The sequence below is a fragment of the Papio anubis genome, chromosome 12 (genome assembly GCF_008728515.1).
Source record: "Papio anubis isolate 15944 chromosome 12, Panubis1.0, whole genome shotgun sequence".
Taxonomy (NCBI): Eukaryota; Metazoa; Chordata; class Mammalia; order Primates; family Cercopithecidae; genus Papio; species Papio anubis.
In genome coordinates, this window is record NC_044987.1 from 77565708 (window position 1) to 77581633 (window position 15926).

The following is a 15926-nucleotide window of genomic DNA, read 5'->3' on the forward strand; positions in this document are numbered from 1 at the left end:
GTATGAAAATAGGGAAACTAGGCTGGGTGCAGTGGCTCACGGCTGTAATCCCAGCACTTTGGGAGGCCGAGGCAGCGGATCATGAGGTCAGGAGATCAAGTGCATCCTGGCCAATATGGTGAAACTCCATCTCTACTAAAAATACAAAAATTAGCTGGGTGTGGTGGCAGGTGCCTGTAGTCCCACCTACTTGGGAGGCTGAGGCACGAGAATCGCTTGAACCCAGGAGGCGGAGGTTGCAGTGAGCCGAGACTGTGCCACTGCACTCCAGCCTGGCAACAGAGCGAGACTTCATCTCACAAAAAAAAAGAAAGAAAGAAAAGAAAATAGGGAGACTAGTTAGATGGCTACCACAGTACCCCAATGAGAAATGATATAGCCAGGAGCGTGAAGGTGTAAATGAGAGGAAGTCAATGGATTACAGATGAACTTTGGAAATAGAATCACAGGACTGGCCAGCGGATTGGATGTGGGGCTAAAGTGAAGGGAAGCATCAACACATTCCCCTATCTGGTGTGAGGAACAGAGAGAATGGCCGTGTCATTACCTGAAATGGAGAAGCCTGGAGTGTGAAGAGTTCTGATGGGAAAACTCAAGTTCATTTTGGGACATGTTAAGTTTGAGATATCTGGAAGCCAGCTATGTAGATATGTCAAGTAGCCAGTTGGATGTACAAGCATGGAGCTCAGAAATGAGGTTTGCAGGTAGAGGTATAATTTTAAAATCCATCCACATATAAGTACTATTTAGACTTGTGAAAGAGAGCATAGCGAAATAAAGAATGGGAGCCCAGAGCCAAGTCTGAAGAACACAAGAGTTTGGGGAGATAAAAAAAAGCCCAGCTAAGGAAATAAAGGAGAGCCGGGCGCTGTGGCTCACGCCTGTAATACCAGCACTTTGGGAGGCCGAGGCGGGTGGATCACCTGAAGTCAGGAATTCGAGACCAGCGTGGCCAATATGGTAAAACCCCGTCTCTAATAAAAATACAAAAAAAAAATTAGCCGGGCGTGGTGGCGTGTGCCTATAATCCCAGCTACTCGGGGGGCTGAGGCAGGAGAATCGCTTGAACCCTGGTGACGGAGATTGCAGTGAGCCTAGATCGCGCCACTGCACTTCAGCCTGGTGACAGAGCGATAAGTAACATCCAAAAAAAAAAAAAAAGGAAATAAAGGAGAACGGAGGTAGAGGGTAATATTATGCTACTTAGAACTGATGAAGGAAAGAGTAGTATTATGAAGCCAAGAGACTAAATATATCAGGAAGGAAGGGGAGGGCAACAGCATTGAATGTTGCTCACAGGGCTACTGATATGAGAAGAGAGAGATGTTCATTATTTTTGGCAGCATGGAGGTCAGTGGTGACAAAGTTATTTTGCTGAAGTTGTGGGGACAGAAACCAGGCTGGAATGGGTTAACATATGATCAGAAGTGAAGAATGGTGTGTAGATGAGCAATACTTTCCACAAGTTTGACCTATTGAGAAGAAGAAGACAATGTGCAAGAGTGAAGAGTAATGTGGGTTGAAGTATAGGTTTTCAATGTGATAATCTAATTCAGAAAGCAACTACTGAGTGCCTGGACCCTGCTAGGCATTATGCATGCAATGATGAACAAGATATGGTGCCTGTTCTCAAACAAGTCAGGCATTTCCCCAAGCATAAGGGCTTGCCTGGCCATTTAAACCAAGTGCTGGAGATCCAAGAAGAAGAAAGGGGTCTCCACTGCTGAACCTCTTGACCCTGTTCAGTGTATCACAGGTTCTGGAGTCAGATAAACCAGCCCGTAGTCCTGGCTCTGCAACTGTTACATGTGTGACCTTGGAGAAGGTCCTAAACACATACCTCTCTAAAACTCAGTTTATCCAGCTGAGAACCTCAAAGCCCTCTCTGCAGCTTAAATCAGATATTTAAAGTATAGGGCACAGTCTTGCAACTGCAATTTAAAAAGGCAGCTATTCTAATTACTATTTGCTGACTTCCCATACCCCAGCAAAATTTGGACTGCCACCAGTGTGTGCTTCTGTTGAGGCTCTTACTAAACTGTGTTGTTTATCTACATATCTCACTTCCCCTTTAGGACAGGAAGTAGAATTTTATCTGAACTAAAAGCCAATGAGATGCTGGCCAGGTGCAGTGGCTCAGGCCTGTACTCTCAGAACTTTGGCCAACAGAGCCATGAGTTCAAGACCAGCCCGGCCAACATGGTGAAACCCCATCTCTACTAAAAACACAAAAGCCAGGTGTGGTGGCCCATGCCTGTAATCCCAGCTGCTCAGGAGGGTGAGGTGAGAGAATCACTTGAACCCAGGAGGCGGAGGTTGCAGTGAGCTGAGATTGCACCATTGCACTCCAGCCTGCTTGACAGGAGACTCTGTCTCAAAAAAAAAAAAAAAAAAAAAAAACCCCAATGAGAATAAAGATAAGGAAAACCAACAGGAGAGTCATTCCTTAGGTAAAATGAGCAGGACAAATTAAAAATTGAGTCAGAGGAAGCACAGGTGTTGATAAGAGATAAACCAGAGTCGGCCAGGCAGAGGGGCTCAGGCCTATAATCCTAGTACTTTGGGAGGCCAAGGCAGCAGATCACGTGAGGCCAGGAGTTCAACACCAGCCTGGCCAACATGGCAAAACCTGGTCTCTACTAAAAATACGAAGATTAGCCAGGCATGGTGGTGCGCACCTGTGGCCCCAGCTGCTCTGGAGGCTGAGGTGTGATAATTGCTTAAACCCAGGAGGTGGAGTTTGCAGTGAGCTGAGATCGTGCCACTGTACTCCAGCCTGGGCAAGAGAGAAAGACTCTGTCTCAAAAAAAAAAAAAGAAAAAAAAAAAAAGAAAGAAACCAGAGTCCAAAAGAGCAGTTTCTAGGATAGAACTCCTAGGATTAGGCTTCTCTAAGCAAGGTACCTTCTTTTTATTGAGACACGGTCTCACTCTGTCATACAGGCTGGAGTACAATGGAGTGATCATAGCTCACTGCAGCCTTGACCTCCTGGGCTCAAGCAGTACTCTAGCCTCAGTCTCCCAAGTAGCTGGGAATACAGGCACATGCCACCATGCCTGGCTAATTTTTTTTTTGTTTTTAATAAAGATGAGGTTTCACTGTGTTGCCTAGGCTGGTCTTGAACTCCTGGGCTCAAGCGATCCTCCTGTCTCAGCCTCCCAAAGTGCTGGGATTACAGGCGTGAACCACCGCACTCAGCCCACAATGTACCTTCTCGATATGGAAAGAGGTCCCTGGGGGACAAGGCCTAGAGGCAGAGAGTGGACAGGATGCAATGAATTGGGCAGTATAAAGTCTGTATACAGAGACGACTGGAAACTGCAACAAAATAACCTGTGAGGCCCCAAAGAAGAAGTGGGGATTTGGGGGTAGAAGTCCCATCTGAGTTACAAAGGAGACTGATAGAAGGCTGCCCAGGGCTGTGCCAGAGCCATAACTCCAGCCACTCAGAAGCCCAGGATGATGGTCAGTGCTTTACCTGCTTAGGCTTACTCAGGAGGGGAAGCTGGAGCCGAAAATGACCAGAGAAGCTTGGCTTGGGTCATGTGAGGAGCCTGCATAGTTATAGACCAGCTGGGAGTCCTTGGGCTCCCCAGTCACAGGCTCATCTACCATGGTGCTGTTTATCTTCCATATGGCCTCAGATGACCATTCTTCCCACAAAGTCTGCCTCAATGTTCCCAGTTTCCATCAACAAATTCAATTTGACAAACATTTATTGAACACCTCTAGGTGCCCTATACCAGTTCCTGGGGACACCAAGCTCAGTGAACCTGTGTCCCTGTCTGCGGGGAGAAGTGTGTGGCTCACAGCCCAGTCGCCGGAGAGCAGAGGAGCAGGAAGCTCAGTCGTTCTTAGGCATGCCGTCAGGTCTGAAGCGATCAGGGTCTTTGCCACTCCGGCCCCATTCCTCAGCTTTCTCATTGGACTTCGAGTCCTCCAATACAGTGCTGCTGTTTCCAAATAAATAATAGTCTAAAAATCCCTGAAGATAGACCCTGGTACTGCTGCAACCCAAAGAAAGGAGACAGGAGATTAATCTCTTGACTCACCTGAGATAGCTCCACCTGCTAACTCCCTCCCCTTCTCCCACCCAAGGAACGACTGAGAGGAGGCCGGAAAACTCATGGAAAGGGGAAGAAAGCTATCAATCTTCTTGGGCAAAGTCCTAAGTCCGCTGGTACTTTCTGCACTGTGCAACAGAGTGCTTTCCCTTTATTATTATTATTATTATTATTATTATTATTATTATTTTTTGGAGACAGGGTCTCATTCTGTTGCCCAGGCTGGAGGGCAGTGGCTCGATCATGGGTCACTGCAGCCTCGACCTCCTGGGTTCAAGGGATCTCCCACTTCAGCCTCCTGAGTAGCTGGGACTACAGGTGCATGCCACCATGCCTGGCTAATTTCTTTTATTTTCTGTAGAGATAAGGGTCTTGCTATGTTACCCAGGCTGCTCTTAAATCCCTGGGCCCAAGAGATCCTCCCACCTTGTCCTCCCAAAGACTTGGAACTACAGGTATGAGCCCCTGAACCCGGCCCCTGCAACAGTGTGCTTTCCAGACCTCTCCTCGGTTCTTACTTTCCCTTTGTGGGTGAAAGGAGACATGTCCTCACCAGCCTTGCTCTGGCTCTGCCAGCCACCCAGACCCCAGGAGTATGTGGAGGAGGAGAAAGAGCCACAGGTTCTCCTGACTCTCAAGACAGATAGGCACTGCTGGCCTGTCACTGGAGTCCCCAGGAATCTGTGTTACCTGATCAGTTTAGCAGCCCAGACACCCCCAGGTCCTCTTTCGGCAGCATCATAGTTTCCCTGAGCATAGAAATATCTCTTTGAATTCTGGTGACTGGATGTCAACACATTCCAATAGGCTCTACCCAAGTCCCCAGCCCCTGGAAAGAAAAAAAAAAATGACAAAAATGAACCTAGTGCCATACTGGAGAAATGTAGAAATGATCATTCTCCACTGATTTCCAGATTTTGACCCTTGACAAAATAATCCTTTGAAATCATACATACAGATAAACATTACTTCCTGTGAACAGCTTTCCTGAGTAACTGTAAGGAAGGTGCTTTTCCGTGCATTACATTGAATTGAATTGGTTGGCAGCTGTCATGCCCTAGGCTACATCTTATGTGGGTCTGTGTGTGCTGTGTACAAAGAGGGAACGCTCATGTGAGGAATGTCACAATGGAGAATAGTACTACAGATGTAAGATCCAGACACATTACAAGGGACATGGAGGGGGCTGTACATCTACCATAGCCCATAAGAAAAATACATCCTTACCAGCTGACTGAGGACAACTAGGACTTGAATAAATCTGACTGTTATGGGCATAAATGGCACAGGAAAGCCGAGGGAATGGGCAGTACGTGATGAGGTGGAATGACCTGAGAGAGCTTCACAGGACCTGGATAATCAGATTTATCATGAAGGGTATGAATGTAAATGTTCAACTCTCTGCCCCGACAATTAAGTTTCAGTTTCCACATTCTTCAATTGGGGGGATTCATACCTACCTCCCTGGTAGACTAAAGGAGAAGATAAAATGAAGTAACATACACAAAATGCCTAGCATATTGGAATACTTGATGCAAGTTGGATTCCTGTTCCTATTAGTGAAGGGCAGTGGTGACAATAAGATACCACTATACACCCAACAGAATGACAAAAATTTTTTAAACTGACAATATACACTGTGGGCAAAAATGTGGAACAACTGGAACTCTCATAATTGTTTTGGATTTTGTTTTTGTTTTGTTCAGTCAGGATCTCCCTTCGTGACCCAGGCTGGAGTGCAGTGGTGTGATCAAGGCTTTCTGCAGGCTCGACCTCCTGGGCTCAAGAGATCCCCCCATCAGCTGGGACTACAGGCACCTGATAACACACCCAGCTAATTTTTTTTTTTTTTTTTTTTTTTTTTTGGTAGAGATGCGGTCTCATTTTGTTGCTGAGGCTGGTCTCAAACTCCTGGCCTCAAGTGATCCTCCTGCCTTAGCCTCCCAAAGTACTGGGATTACGAGTGTGAGCCATCATGCCCAGCTCTCATAATTGTTCATGGAAGTGTAAATTGGTACAATTTTGGGAAACTACTGGTATCTACAAAAGTTAAATTGACATGACTCTACCTGATGACTCTACACTTCCATTCCTAAGTGTATACCTACAACAGAAATGAGGGCTTATGTAAACCAAAGTACACGTACACCAATGTTTATTGCAGGTTTATCCATAATAGCCCAAAACTTAAAAAAGCCTAATTATCCAATAACATAGGATAGATAAATAAATTGTGATATCAGTATACAATGGAATACTATGCAGCAATGAAAAAGAACAAAACATTAATACACATGACAAATGTTGCCATGTATATTAATATGTCATAATGTTGAGTTAAACAAAGCCAGATACAAAAGACATATTCTGTACAATTTCTTTTATTCAAAGATCAAAGACAGGGACACTAATCAATAATGATAGAGGTAAGAATAGGAGTTACCTTTTGTGAGGGTTGTTAACTGGAAGAGGGCATGAGAGACCCTTCCAAGGTGCGTGAAATGTTTGACATCTTGATCTGATGGTGTAATACGGATGTTTGTATGTGTAAAAAGCTTATCAAGCTATACAGTGTACTATATGTAAGTTATATATCATTTTAAAGTTTTTTAAAAGATTAGTGGAAAAATAGATGTTTGAAACAGGTCTAAGCCAGGAAGAGCTATAGAAAGTGTCTATCAGTGTCTGTGTTGTTCAATCAATAAATATTTTTGAGTTCTGCTGTGGTTTACGTGTTACCGAGTTCTTTAAACCAACTCACTTGGAAAAAAGAAAAGCTGTGATAAATAGTTTTAATTGTTACTTATGTACTGTGTTCTAAGGGATATTTCTCACTAACTTCATGTATTATTTTGTGTCTGTAATTTTGTCAAATAGTTTATCTCTGGCATGGCATAATGACTGTCCTTTCTCTGATGCATGCTTTATGTTCATTCTATGTTTTCCAGATTGACTAGCAAGAGTTTTCTCCAAGCACCTGACAGATTCTGTCACTGGGTGGCAGAAAAACCCAAGACAGTTGTTCTCATTGGTATTGTGCTGAAAGTAACCTGGGGAGTTTTTCAAATGCTATTCCTAGTCCCAATTCAATTCTAAGATTCTGACTCAGTAACTATGAGAAGAGGCTCAGGAATGCACTTTTTAAACAAACACACCCAGCCAATTTAAATGCTGGTGAACCATACAACAAATTCTGAAACACAATGACTTAAGGAAAAAGATACTTTATACTATGTGCAGAAAAACTTAGCACATGCTACTAAAACTTTTTTAAAACTATTTAGAGAATATCATTTTTAAAAGCACAAAATGCAGAAAAAATGAAAATTTGTAAAATTTCAATTGAAAAATTACAAAAAATTCAACTACAAAATTAATAACAACACATGAAGTTCAAAGTGTTGCAAAACCTGACAACAAAGTTTTCCCATTTTAACAGCTAGTCAGTAAGATTCATTTCCCCTCCAGAATGGCAGAAGTCAGTTTCCCAGCCGTATCTCAGCCCTCCTGTGGCTAATCAGTAGAAATTTGCTCTTTTTATTTATTTATAAGTTAGGGCTTAATTTTCATAAGCTCTGCATCCCAAGCATTGGCTATTTGCTTGGGAACAGGATGGGATTTCTCTGTGCAAGCACTATTATTCCACTCTCTCCTAGGCATGTCTCAATCCTGGAGTATAATTGTGAACTCAGTATGTTCCCAGAGGTGGATGAGCTAAATAAACATCATGCCCTGAGAAATCTGCCATCTGTAAATTTCCACAGTGGGAGATCACCCCCTGGAAGTCTTTATCCTTCTGCACTCTACACCAACAGTACAGGCTAGGCCCAAAGCACCTTTAACCGCTCGTCTGGAAACCCCAAGGGAGGGTGATAAATCAGACCAGCCTAGAAGAAGAAACAGATACAGAAACCCACACTCCTGCTCTGACCTCTGTGTGGCTTCTCTAAGGAGCACTCATATCCAGTGAGTATGTGGCCCCTGCTCAGAATGAATGCTGGGTATGTGCCCTCCGTCCTCCAGAGTTCTTACCTTGGAGAGCCTCCTTGAAAAACGAAAACCAGTTTTCACTGGTGACTCCCAAGACCAAGGAGCAGAAAACAATGCCTGTGAAAAGCCTCATTGTGCTGAAGAGGAAGAAAGAGAGGGGCAGAGAATCGTAAATAAAACACAGATCTATGTTTTGAGGACTGAACTTCTTTCTTTCCTTTTTTTCTTTCTTACTTTTTCTTTCTCTTTCTTTCTCCTTCCTTCCTTCCTTTCTTTCTTTCTCTCTCTCTCTCTCTCTCTCTCTTTCTTTCTTTCTTTCTTTCTTCCCTTTCTTTCTTTCTTTTTTTTTTTTTTCTGTTGCCCAGGCTAAAGTGCACTGATACGATTAAGGCTCACTGCAGCCCCGACCTTCTGGGCTCAAGTGATCCTCCCACCTCAGCCTCCTGAGTAGCAAGGACTACAAACGTGCACCATCACACTCAGCTAATTTTTTTTTTTTTTTTTTTGGTAGAGACAAGGTCTCACTATGTTTGGCCCAGGCTAGTCTCGAACTCCTGGCCTCAAACAATCTTCCCACCTCAGCCTCCCAAAGGATTACAGGCATGAGCCACTGCGTCAGCCAAAGGACTGAATTTGAAAGACTAATTCCCTGTTTCCATTTGTTTGTATTAGAATCACAACTGCATGAAAGATTGAAATGGGTTTTAAGAAGAAGTATAAACCCTTAATTCTCAGCCCAGATCCCTAGAAAGAATAAGAGAATTCCAACGTGTTATTTGGTCTGTGGTCAATTTGTCACCCGATAAAGCAGACTAAAGTCAATCAAGAAGCATTTCCTTAGTTCCTACTCTCCTCAGCACTGACCTTATAATGAGGTAGAAAATACAGTTTCTCTCCAATTGAAATTTGTCAATTATGTGAGAAAAGGATCTCAAAAGAGTCAAATAAGAGAAATAACTCCTTGGAAGAAACCTCACCTGTGGACCTTTCTCCAGTTGAAATTTCAGTAAAAGCAAAGCTGCTGGTACCTTCTGGCCATGGAGCTATAGTTGGTATCTCTGCTGGCTTTGGCATTAATGGGAGAACGGTTTTAAATCCAACAACCCACCTTGCCAAAGTCCTTTTTGCTCAATTCTTTGGGTATTTTAAAAATTAGCATATTGGGTAATAGTGTTTCCTTATCCAGAAGCAGTTTTCCAGATTGGGTCATCAAGGTATTTATTTTCTGGCAGTTTTTCTTAATTGCCACTTTTCCCTCTTTTTAGTTTCCTGTATCACAGAAGAGTTGTATTTGCAAAATCCAGTGTGGGAAGACAGAGGTCTTTCTCCACTTTCTTCTCTTTGTGTCTTTCCATTCTTACCTGTTTGGTAGGAGGTCTTCCCAAAAAATTGCACATAGATATTACATTGTAGGAAGTGATCAGCATTATTAGCAAAGGAGATGTTTGCTTGTCTCTTGTGACTTCTCTCTAAAGAATGTAAGGACAGAACAAGCAAGACTTGACTGTACCAGTGGGAGGAGGTAATGATTCTGGGAGAATACAAGGACATGAATAACACCAGAAGATCAAGGGTGAAGGTCTTCAAGGCATAAAATCTCTTTTTTCATACAAATATGTATTATTCTGTACTTTCGTTTAAGCTTACTATTTATTGGAAGTCTTTCCATATTAGGCTTGCTTTTTTTTTTTTTTTTTTTTACAGCTACACAGTATTTCATTGTATGGATGGACCATAATTTATACAATATAAATGGCTGTTTGACAGCTATTAACCTTTTGATATTGCAAATAATGATGAATTTATTAACCTTGGACATATGTCTCTTGCACATGTACAAATATATCTCTAAGATAAATTCCTGCATAAGAAACTCCATGGTGAAAAAGTATCAGATTTTATAAATTATTTGTTTGTTTGTTTGAGACAGAGTCTCACTCTGTCTCCCAGGCTGGAGTGCAGTGGTGTGGTCTCAGCTCACTGCAACCTCCACCTCCGGGGTTCAAGCGATTTCCCCTGCCTCAGCCTCCTGAGTAGCTAAGATTATAGGCACACGCCACCACACCCACCTAACTTTTCTATTTTTAAAAGAGATGGGGTTTCGCCATGTTGGCCAGGCTAGTCTCAACCCACTTACCTCAAGTGATCTGCCCACCTCAGCCTCCCAAAGTGCTGGGATTACACATCATGGAAAATTGGGTATCCATCCCCTCAAGCATTTATCCTTTATGTTACAAACAATCCAGTTATACTCCTTTGGTTATTTTACAATGGACAACTAAATTACTGACTATAGTCCCCCCGTTGTGCTATCAAATACTAGGTCTTATTCATACTAAGTATTTTTTTGTACCCATTAACCATCCTCACCTCCCCTCACTTCCCCTTCCCCACTACCCTTCCCAGCCTCTGGTAACCATCCTTCTATTCTCCATCTCCATGAATTCAATTGTTTTGATTTTTAGATCCCACAAATAAATGAGAACATGTGATGTTTGTCTTTCTGTTTCTGAATGATTTCACTTAGCATAATGACCTCCAGTTCCATCCATATTGTTGCAGCTTACCCTGAGTTATAAAAGATTCACCAGATAATGTTAATATTATTATTATTATTATTTTCCTTATTTGTTGATAAATATTTAGCATATTTGGAATTTGTCCTACCATAGTATATACAGTATGTTTTCAACACTATGTTGTTTTAGATGGTCACCCAGTTGTACCAATCCCATTTGTTGAATAGTCCATCTTTTACTTACTACGTTAACATACAACCTTTATCATATACAAAATTCTCATATGCACTTATATCTAATTCTGAGAATTTGGATCCACTGATCACGTTTTTTCTATATATAAGTCAGTACTACACTGTTGTACTTATTGAGGCTTTATTCAGTGTATTAATTGCCCTCGTTACTTTTTTTTCAGAAGTAGTTGGAGTTCATTTTCTATTATTTCTTCTAACTGCTAGTTTTTGTATCCACACCTTCTTGTCTGTGGTGTTTTGATTGATGCCTGGGGTGTCCAGGAGTCCTATCATACCACCTCCCATTCTCTCTTATCACTGGTCCATTTAGTTCTCCAGACCTTCCCCTGCAACCACCTTCACGAGATAGTCAGTGACTCCGTGTTGCTTAAGCCAAAGGTGAACTCCTCAACTGCTGAGCAGAATCTGACACTACTAATCAATAGCTCCATCAGGGACTCTGGAACACCATGCTTTCCTAGTTTTCCTCCTTTCCCAACAGCTGCTCCTTCTCAATCTGTTTTGCTGTATCCAGCTTCTCCTCCAAACTTCTTAGAGAATGGAGACACCTACACTGAACCTTCAGACCTGTCTTCAGTCTCCATTCACATGCTGAGGGAGCTCATCCATGCCTCTTAGCACAGGTTCCAAAGGCCATGGTCTTGTTAGTGGTGGTTGTTTACACTGAATCTTCATTGCCTGGATCAATGCCTGGGTTATGTAGGAATGAAGAAAAAAAGCTTCTTCCTTCACTCTCCGGAGTTCAGCTGAAAATAAACTGACAAAGGCAGATTAATAAGAGAAAAAGTCATATACATTTATTTTAACATGCACGGGGAAAAATCACAGGAGAGTGATTTCCCAAATACCAATGGGGTACAGGTGATTATATACCATTCTTCATAGGGGAAGAGAAGATGGGGAATGTAGAAGATGGGGAATTTTTTTGGAGTCATGAATGATTGTTAGGAAGAATGAGTGGACCTGAGGGATAGAAATTAACTTGTAAATGGTTCTCTTGAAATTTGAATGAGCCCAAGAAACAGGTGTCATCTTTTGAAAAAGTCCATCCAGTCGTGGTTGAATTCCTCAGTCATCTTCTCTGATATAATGAGATTTCGTGGAGCAGGTGGAAGGCAGTTGTTTTCTCTTTGATGGGATGCAGCCATAAGGCAGATAAGAGAATAGCCTCTTCCAGCATATGTTTATACACTGTTCCTGGGAATGTCAGTTAGTATAGCCTCTATGGAAAGCAGTATGGAGATTTCCCAGAGAACTAAAAACAGAGCTACCATTTGACCCAGCAATCCCATTACTGAGTACCTACCCAAAGGTATAAAAAATACACCTGAATGCGTGTATTTATCACAATACTATTATTCACAGTAGCAAATATATGGAATTAATGTAAGTGTCTATCAACGGATGATGGGGGGGGTGTGTATGTGTGTATACACATATATACACCATAGAATACTATTCAGCCATTAAAAAGAATGAAATCATGCCTTTTGCTGCAACATAGATAGAACTAGCGGCCATTATCTTAAGTGAAATAACCCAGAAAGTCAAATATCACATTTTCTCACTTATAAATGGGAGCTAAATAATGTGTATACATGGACATAGAGAGTGGAATAATAGACACTAGAGACTCAGAAAGATGGAGGGTGGAAAGGGGTGGAGGGTTGAGAAATTACCTAACAGGTACAGTAAACACTACTCGGGTGATGGTTACACTAAGAACCCAGATTTCACCACTACGCAATCTATCAGTGTAGCAAATCTGTACTTGTACCCCTTAAATCTATAAATAAATAAATATATAAATAAACAAATAAATATTTTAAATAACAATAAACGCTGAATGAACACATGGAAGCACATTTCTGAATGTCTGAAATAATTCCTAATTCAATGACATGTTTAAAAATAACAAGCAGCTCAATTTGCGTGTAGCATGAGGTACATGAATTAAAGTCATAGGAGATAAGATTGAAAAGATTCAGTACCCTATTAGTCAGGGTTCTTGAGAGACACAAGACAAATGATTTATTTGTATATGTATGTGTATGTATGTATGTATGTATTGTAAGGAATTGGCTCACAAGATCATGACGGCTGAGAAGTTCCACAATCTGCCATCTGCAAGCTAGAAACTCAGGAAAGTGTAATTCAGTCTGAGTTCAAAGGCCTGAGAACCAGAGGAACTGATCATGTAAATCCAGTTTGAGGGCAAGAGAAGATGAGAGGAGATGTCCAACTCAAGCAGCGAGGCAGGGGAAAAGGGAGGTAAATCCATCCTTCCTCTATTTTGTTCTATTCAAGCCTTCAACAGATTGGGTGATGCCCAACTGCACTGAGAATAGCAATCTACTTTATTGGGTCCAATTCAAATGTTAATTTCTTCTGGAAACACCCTCACAGACGACCCCAGAAACAATGTGAATCTGGGCACCCTCAAATTTATATATATACACATACATATATATATATATATATCAGTGGGTTGGGCTCAGTGACTCATGCCTGTAATCTCAGCACTTTGGGAGGTCAAGGCAGGCAGATTACTTGAGCCCGGGAGTTCAAGACCAGCCTGGGCGACACGGCAAAACCCCGTCTCTACAAAAAATACAAAAATTAGCCAAGTGTCATAGCACACACCTGCAGTCCCCATTATTCAAGAGGCTGAAGTGGAAGGATCTCTTGAGCCCCGAGAGGTCGAGGTTGCAGTGAGCCATGATCCCGCCATGGCACTTCAGCCTGGACAAAAGAGGGAGACCCTGTCTCAAATAACGAAGCGAAACAAAACACAACTATAACATAGAGCAATTCAATTTCCCTTTCTCAAACTTTTCTAACAGAGAGAAGCATGTTAATTCTTACTGAGGAAAACCAAGTAATTAATAAAAGGTATTTGGGTGTGTCAGAGCATAGGGATTAGGTGTGACTTTACAAATTACAGATTTCTGGGTAAACAAAGCACTTTTTTCCTTGGATATAAATTTTGATTTAAAACATTTTTAACCTATGGACTATACTGAATTAAATTTTTTTTCAAAGTGTAGATTTCAAGAAGGGGAGTGATTTGGTCCTTTACAGACTGATGAATGAACTTCTGTATCCGAATCTTGCTTCAGTGAATTATTTCTAGTAATAATATGTTGATTGCAAAGTTTTGTATATCTGCAAAGACTTTGAAAGCTTGCTTTATTTGCCTTTGAAAGCCATTCTTTCTCTCACCCTCCTTTTCTTCATCTCCAGCCCCCCAAAATCTACAACTTAAGTACTTGTGACAGAAATCTGATTGTAAGCATCCTAATAATAGCATTACAGTCTCTTTTTACAACTTGGGGTCAATTCAGACCTTACTAGACTGAACACTAATCTCAGCAGTGGATCGAGTATGCTCCCATGAGCCAATCTTCCACCTCTCTCACCTTCATCTTATTTATCTTGCCTTTGCCTTGTTTTGGCATTGACACATCTTTGAGACTCAGACTTAAACCTCCTATACCTCCCATACCTACACTTCCATTAGTGTCTTTTGATGGGAACTGTATGAGAAAGTTCTGCTGTAAATAGTTCTACTTCATATCCATACATTTTCTTCCTCCTTGACAAATCAGTTTGTCTTTCCTCTGTAAATATAATTTTATAACTAATCTTCTCACCTTAGGAGTCCTCTTCAATTCTTTTTTCAGAGAAAAGGGGTATGCCAGTTAACAGTTTCTTTATTTTGAGCTCCACACCCACCCCTTTGCCCTAATTGTGATGCTGGAGCTGGACCCTGTAAGCATTTCTCCTTTGCCAGTTGGGCATGATGTTAATCTTCACACATAGAGGGTGTTAGAGGGCCAAGCAGGAAATGAAGACATCTTTTCCTGATCGTGTGTGCTTTGCTTCCTCTCAGCTCCTGTACAGGACACCCAGTGGCACTCGCCCCAGAGATCTGAGTGGCATCCCAAGGCCAAGGCAGTTTCCTGACAATTTCTGTGGCACCTCAGTAGGACGTCCATGATGTTCACCAGCAGCCCACTTATCTTAATCAGCTCGGGCTGCTGTAACAAAATAGTAAAGCCATGCTGTGAGTTGGAGTTTCAAGATACACATTTTGGCAAGATATAATTCAGTCCAGAGCACTGCCACTTTCACAGCTGGCTTCCCAGGGGGTGTGATAACATCCTCTCTCCTGCCCCCAAGCAGACAGTTTCCCAAATTTGTCGCAGGAACGCTAGCTGCATTCCTAGAGTTAAGTTACACCCTGGGCAGGTTCCTGCCAAGTTTCATTAATACCTCAATGGAGTTTGTTAGTTTTGGCTTGAAGGACCCAATAAATTATTCGCCATCCAATGTCAGTCTTGTGAGGGGCCCAATCTCAAATTTATACCTTCTCATATGCTGTACTCTTAGAAGTTAATGCTGCTATCAGTTAATAATTCTTTATATTAAAATTTCCCTTTTCAAATTACTGCCTGGTTTCTGTCTTCCAAAGGGACCCTGACTGATGAAACAGTTCTTCTCTATCTGGCTCTCTCTTCACTGCCACGACTTCCATAATTTTGATCTAGTTAAGGTCCAGAAACTCAGAAAACATTCTTAAAAGGAGTCGCATTACATATTTAGACTTGAAATAAGGCAACAAAAACAGAGTGGAAGAGAACTGCATTGGAGGTATTTTTTAGACAGAATGGGTAGAAATTCATTAATGCCTGAATTTGTAGGTGTTGCTGAGAAATGAAAGGAAGACTGGGGTGGCAGTCATTGAGGCAGGATTTCATGATTCAATTGTCTGTGTCCCCTGCCTCCAGAAACAGAGATCACTGAGGAACAAAGAACTGGGGGACAGAGAAGACAACAGGAAATAATTGACAGGAGATGAGAAGCCTGGACAAGGAAGGGACTGGAAATAGCAATAATGTATCCACAAGGGTCTGCAAAACAGGAGGTCTGACTTGTGGAGGGGTTGATGCAGGTGTCTGCGCTATGACTGCTAAGAATGTCTCCTCACATCCAAATACATAGGCCTACCTAGGCTCACCCTTCACGTGAGTGTGCATTGATTTCCCCTTTGTACCAAACAGGCAGTACGCACCAAAACACCACACTGTTTCAACAAA

General features: G+C 42.0%; 1 protein-coding gene across 2 annotated transcripts; it reads right to left on the minus strand.

Moving 5' to 3' along the window:
• Positions 1–3698: 3698 nt before the first annotated feature.
• SAA4 (serum amyloid A4, constitutive) lies at positions 3699–9216 on the minus strand. Of its 2 annotated transcripts, none has more exons than XM_009186465.2 (4): positions 9032–9216; positions 8097–8191; positions 4755–4893; positions 3699–4007 (listed from the first exon to the last, which is right to left on the minus strand). In XM_009186465.2, the coding sequence occupies exons 2-4, from the start codon at positions 8185–8187 to the stop codon at positions 3845–3847; spliced, it is 393 nt and encodes a 130-aa protein (XP_009184729.2). In that variant the 5' UTR covers positions 8188–8191; positions 9032–9216; the 3' UTR covers positions 3699–3844. The 2 variants fall into 2 exon arrangements, with proteins under 2 accessions (XP_009184729.2, XP_009184730.2); XM_009186466.4 differs by having other exon boundaries at positions 3699–3953; positions 9032–9146.
• Between the last annotated feature and the right edge of the window lie 6710 nt (positions 9217–15926).

Excerpts from the sequence above, each read along its gene's own strand:
- SAA4 (XM_009186465.2), bottom strand. The coding sequence starts at position 8,187 with ATGAGGCTTTTCACAGGCATTGTTTTCTGCTCCTTGGTCTTGGGAGTC. Across the intron at positions 4,894-8,096 it reads TTTCAAGGAGGCTCTCCAAG|GGGCTGGGGACTTGGGTAGA; the intron begins GTAAGAACTCTG and ends TTTTCTTTCCAG. Across the intron at positions 4,008-4,754 it reads TGGGCTGCTAAACTGATCAG|CAGTACCAGGGTCTATCTTC; the intron begins GTAACACAGATT and ends TTTGGGTTGCAG.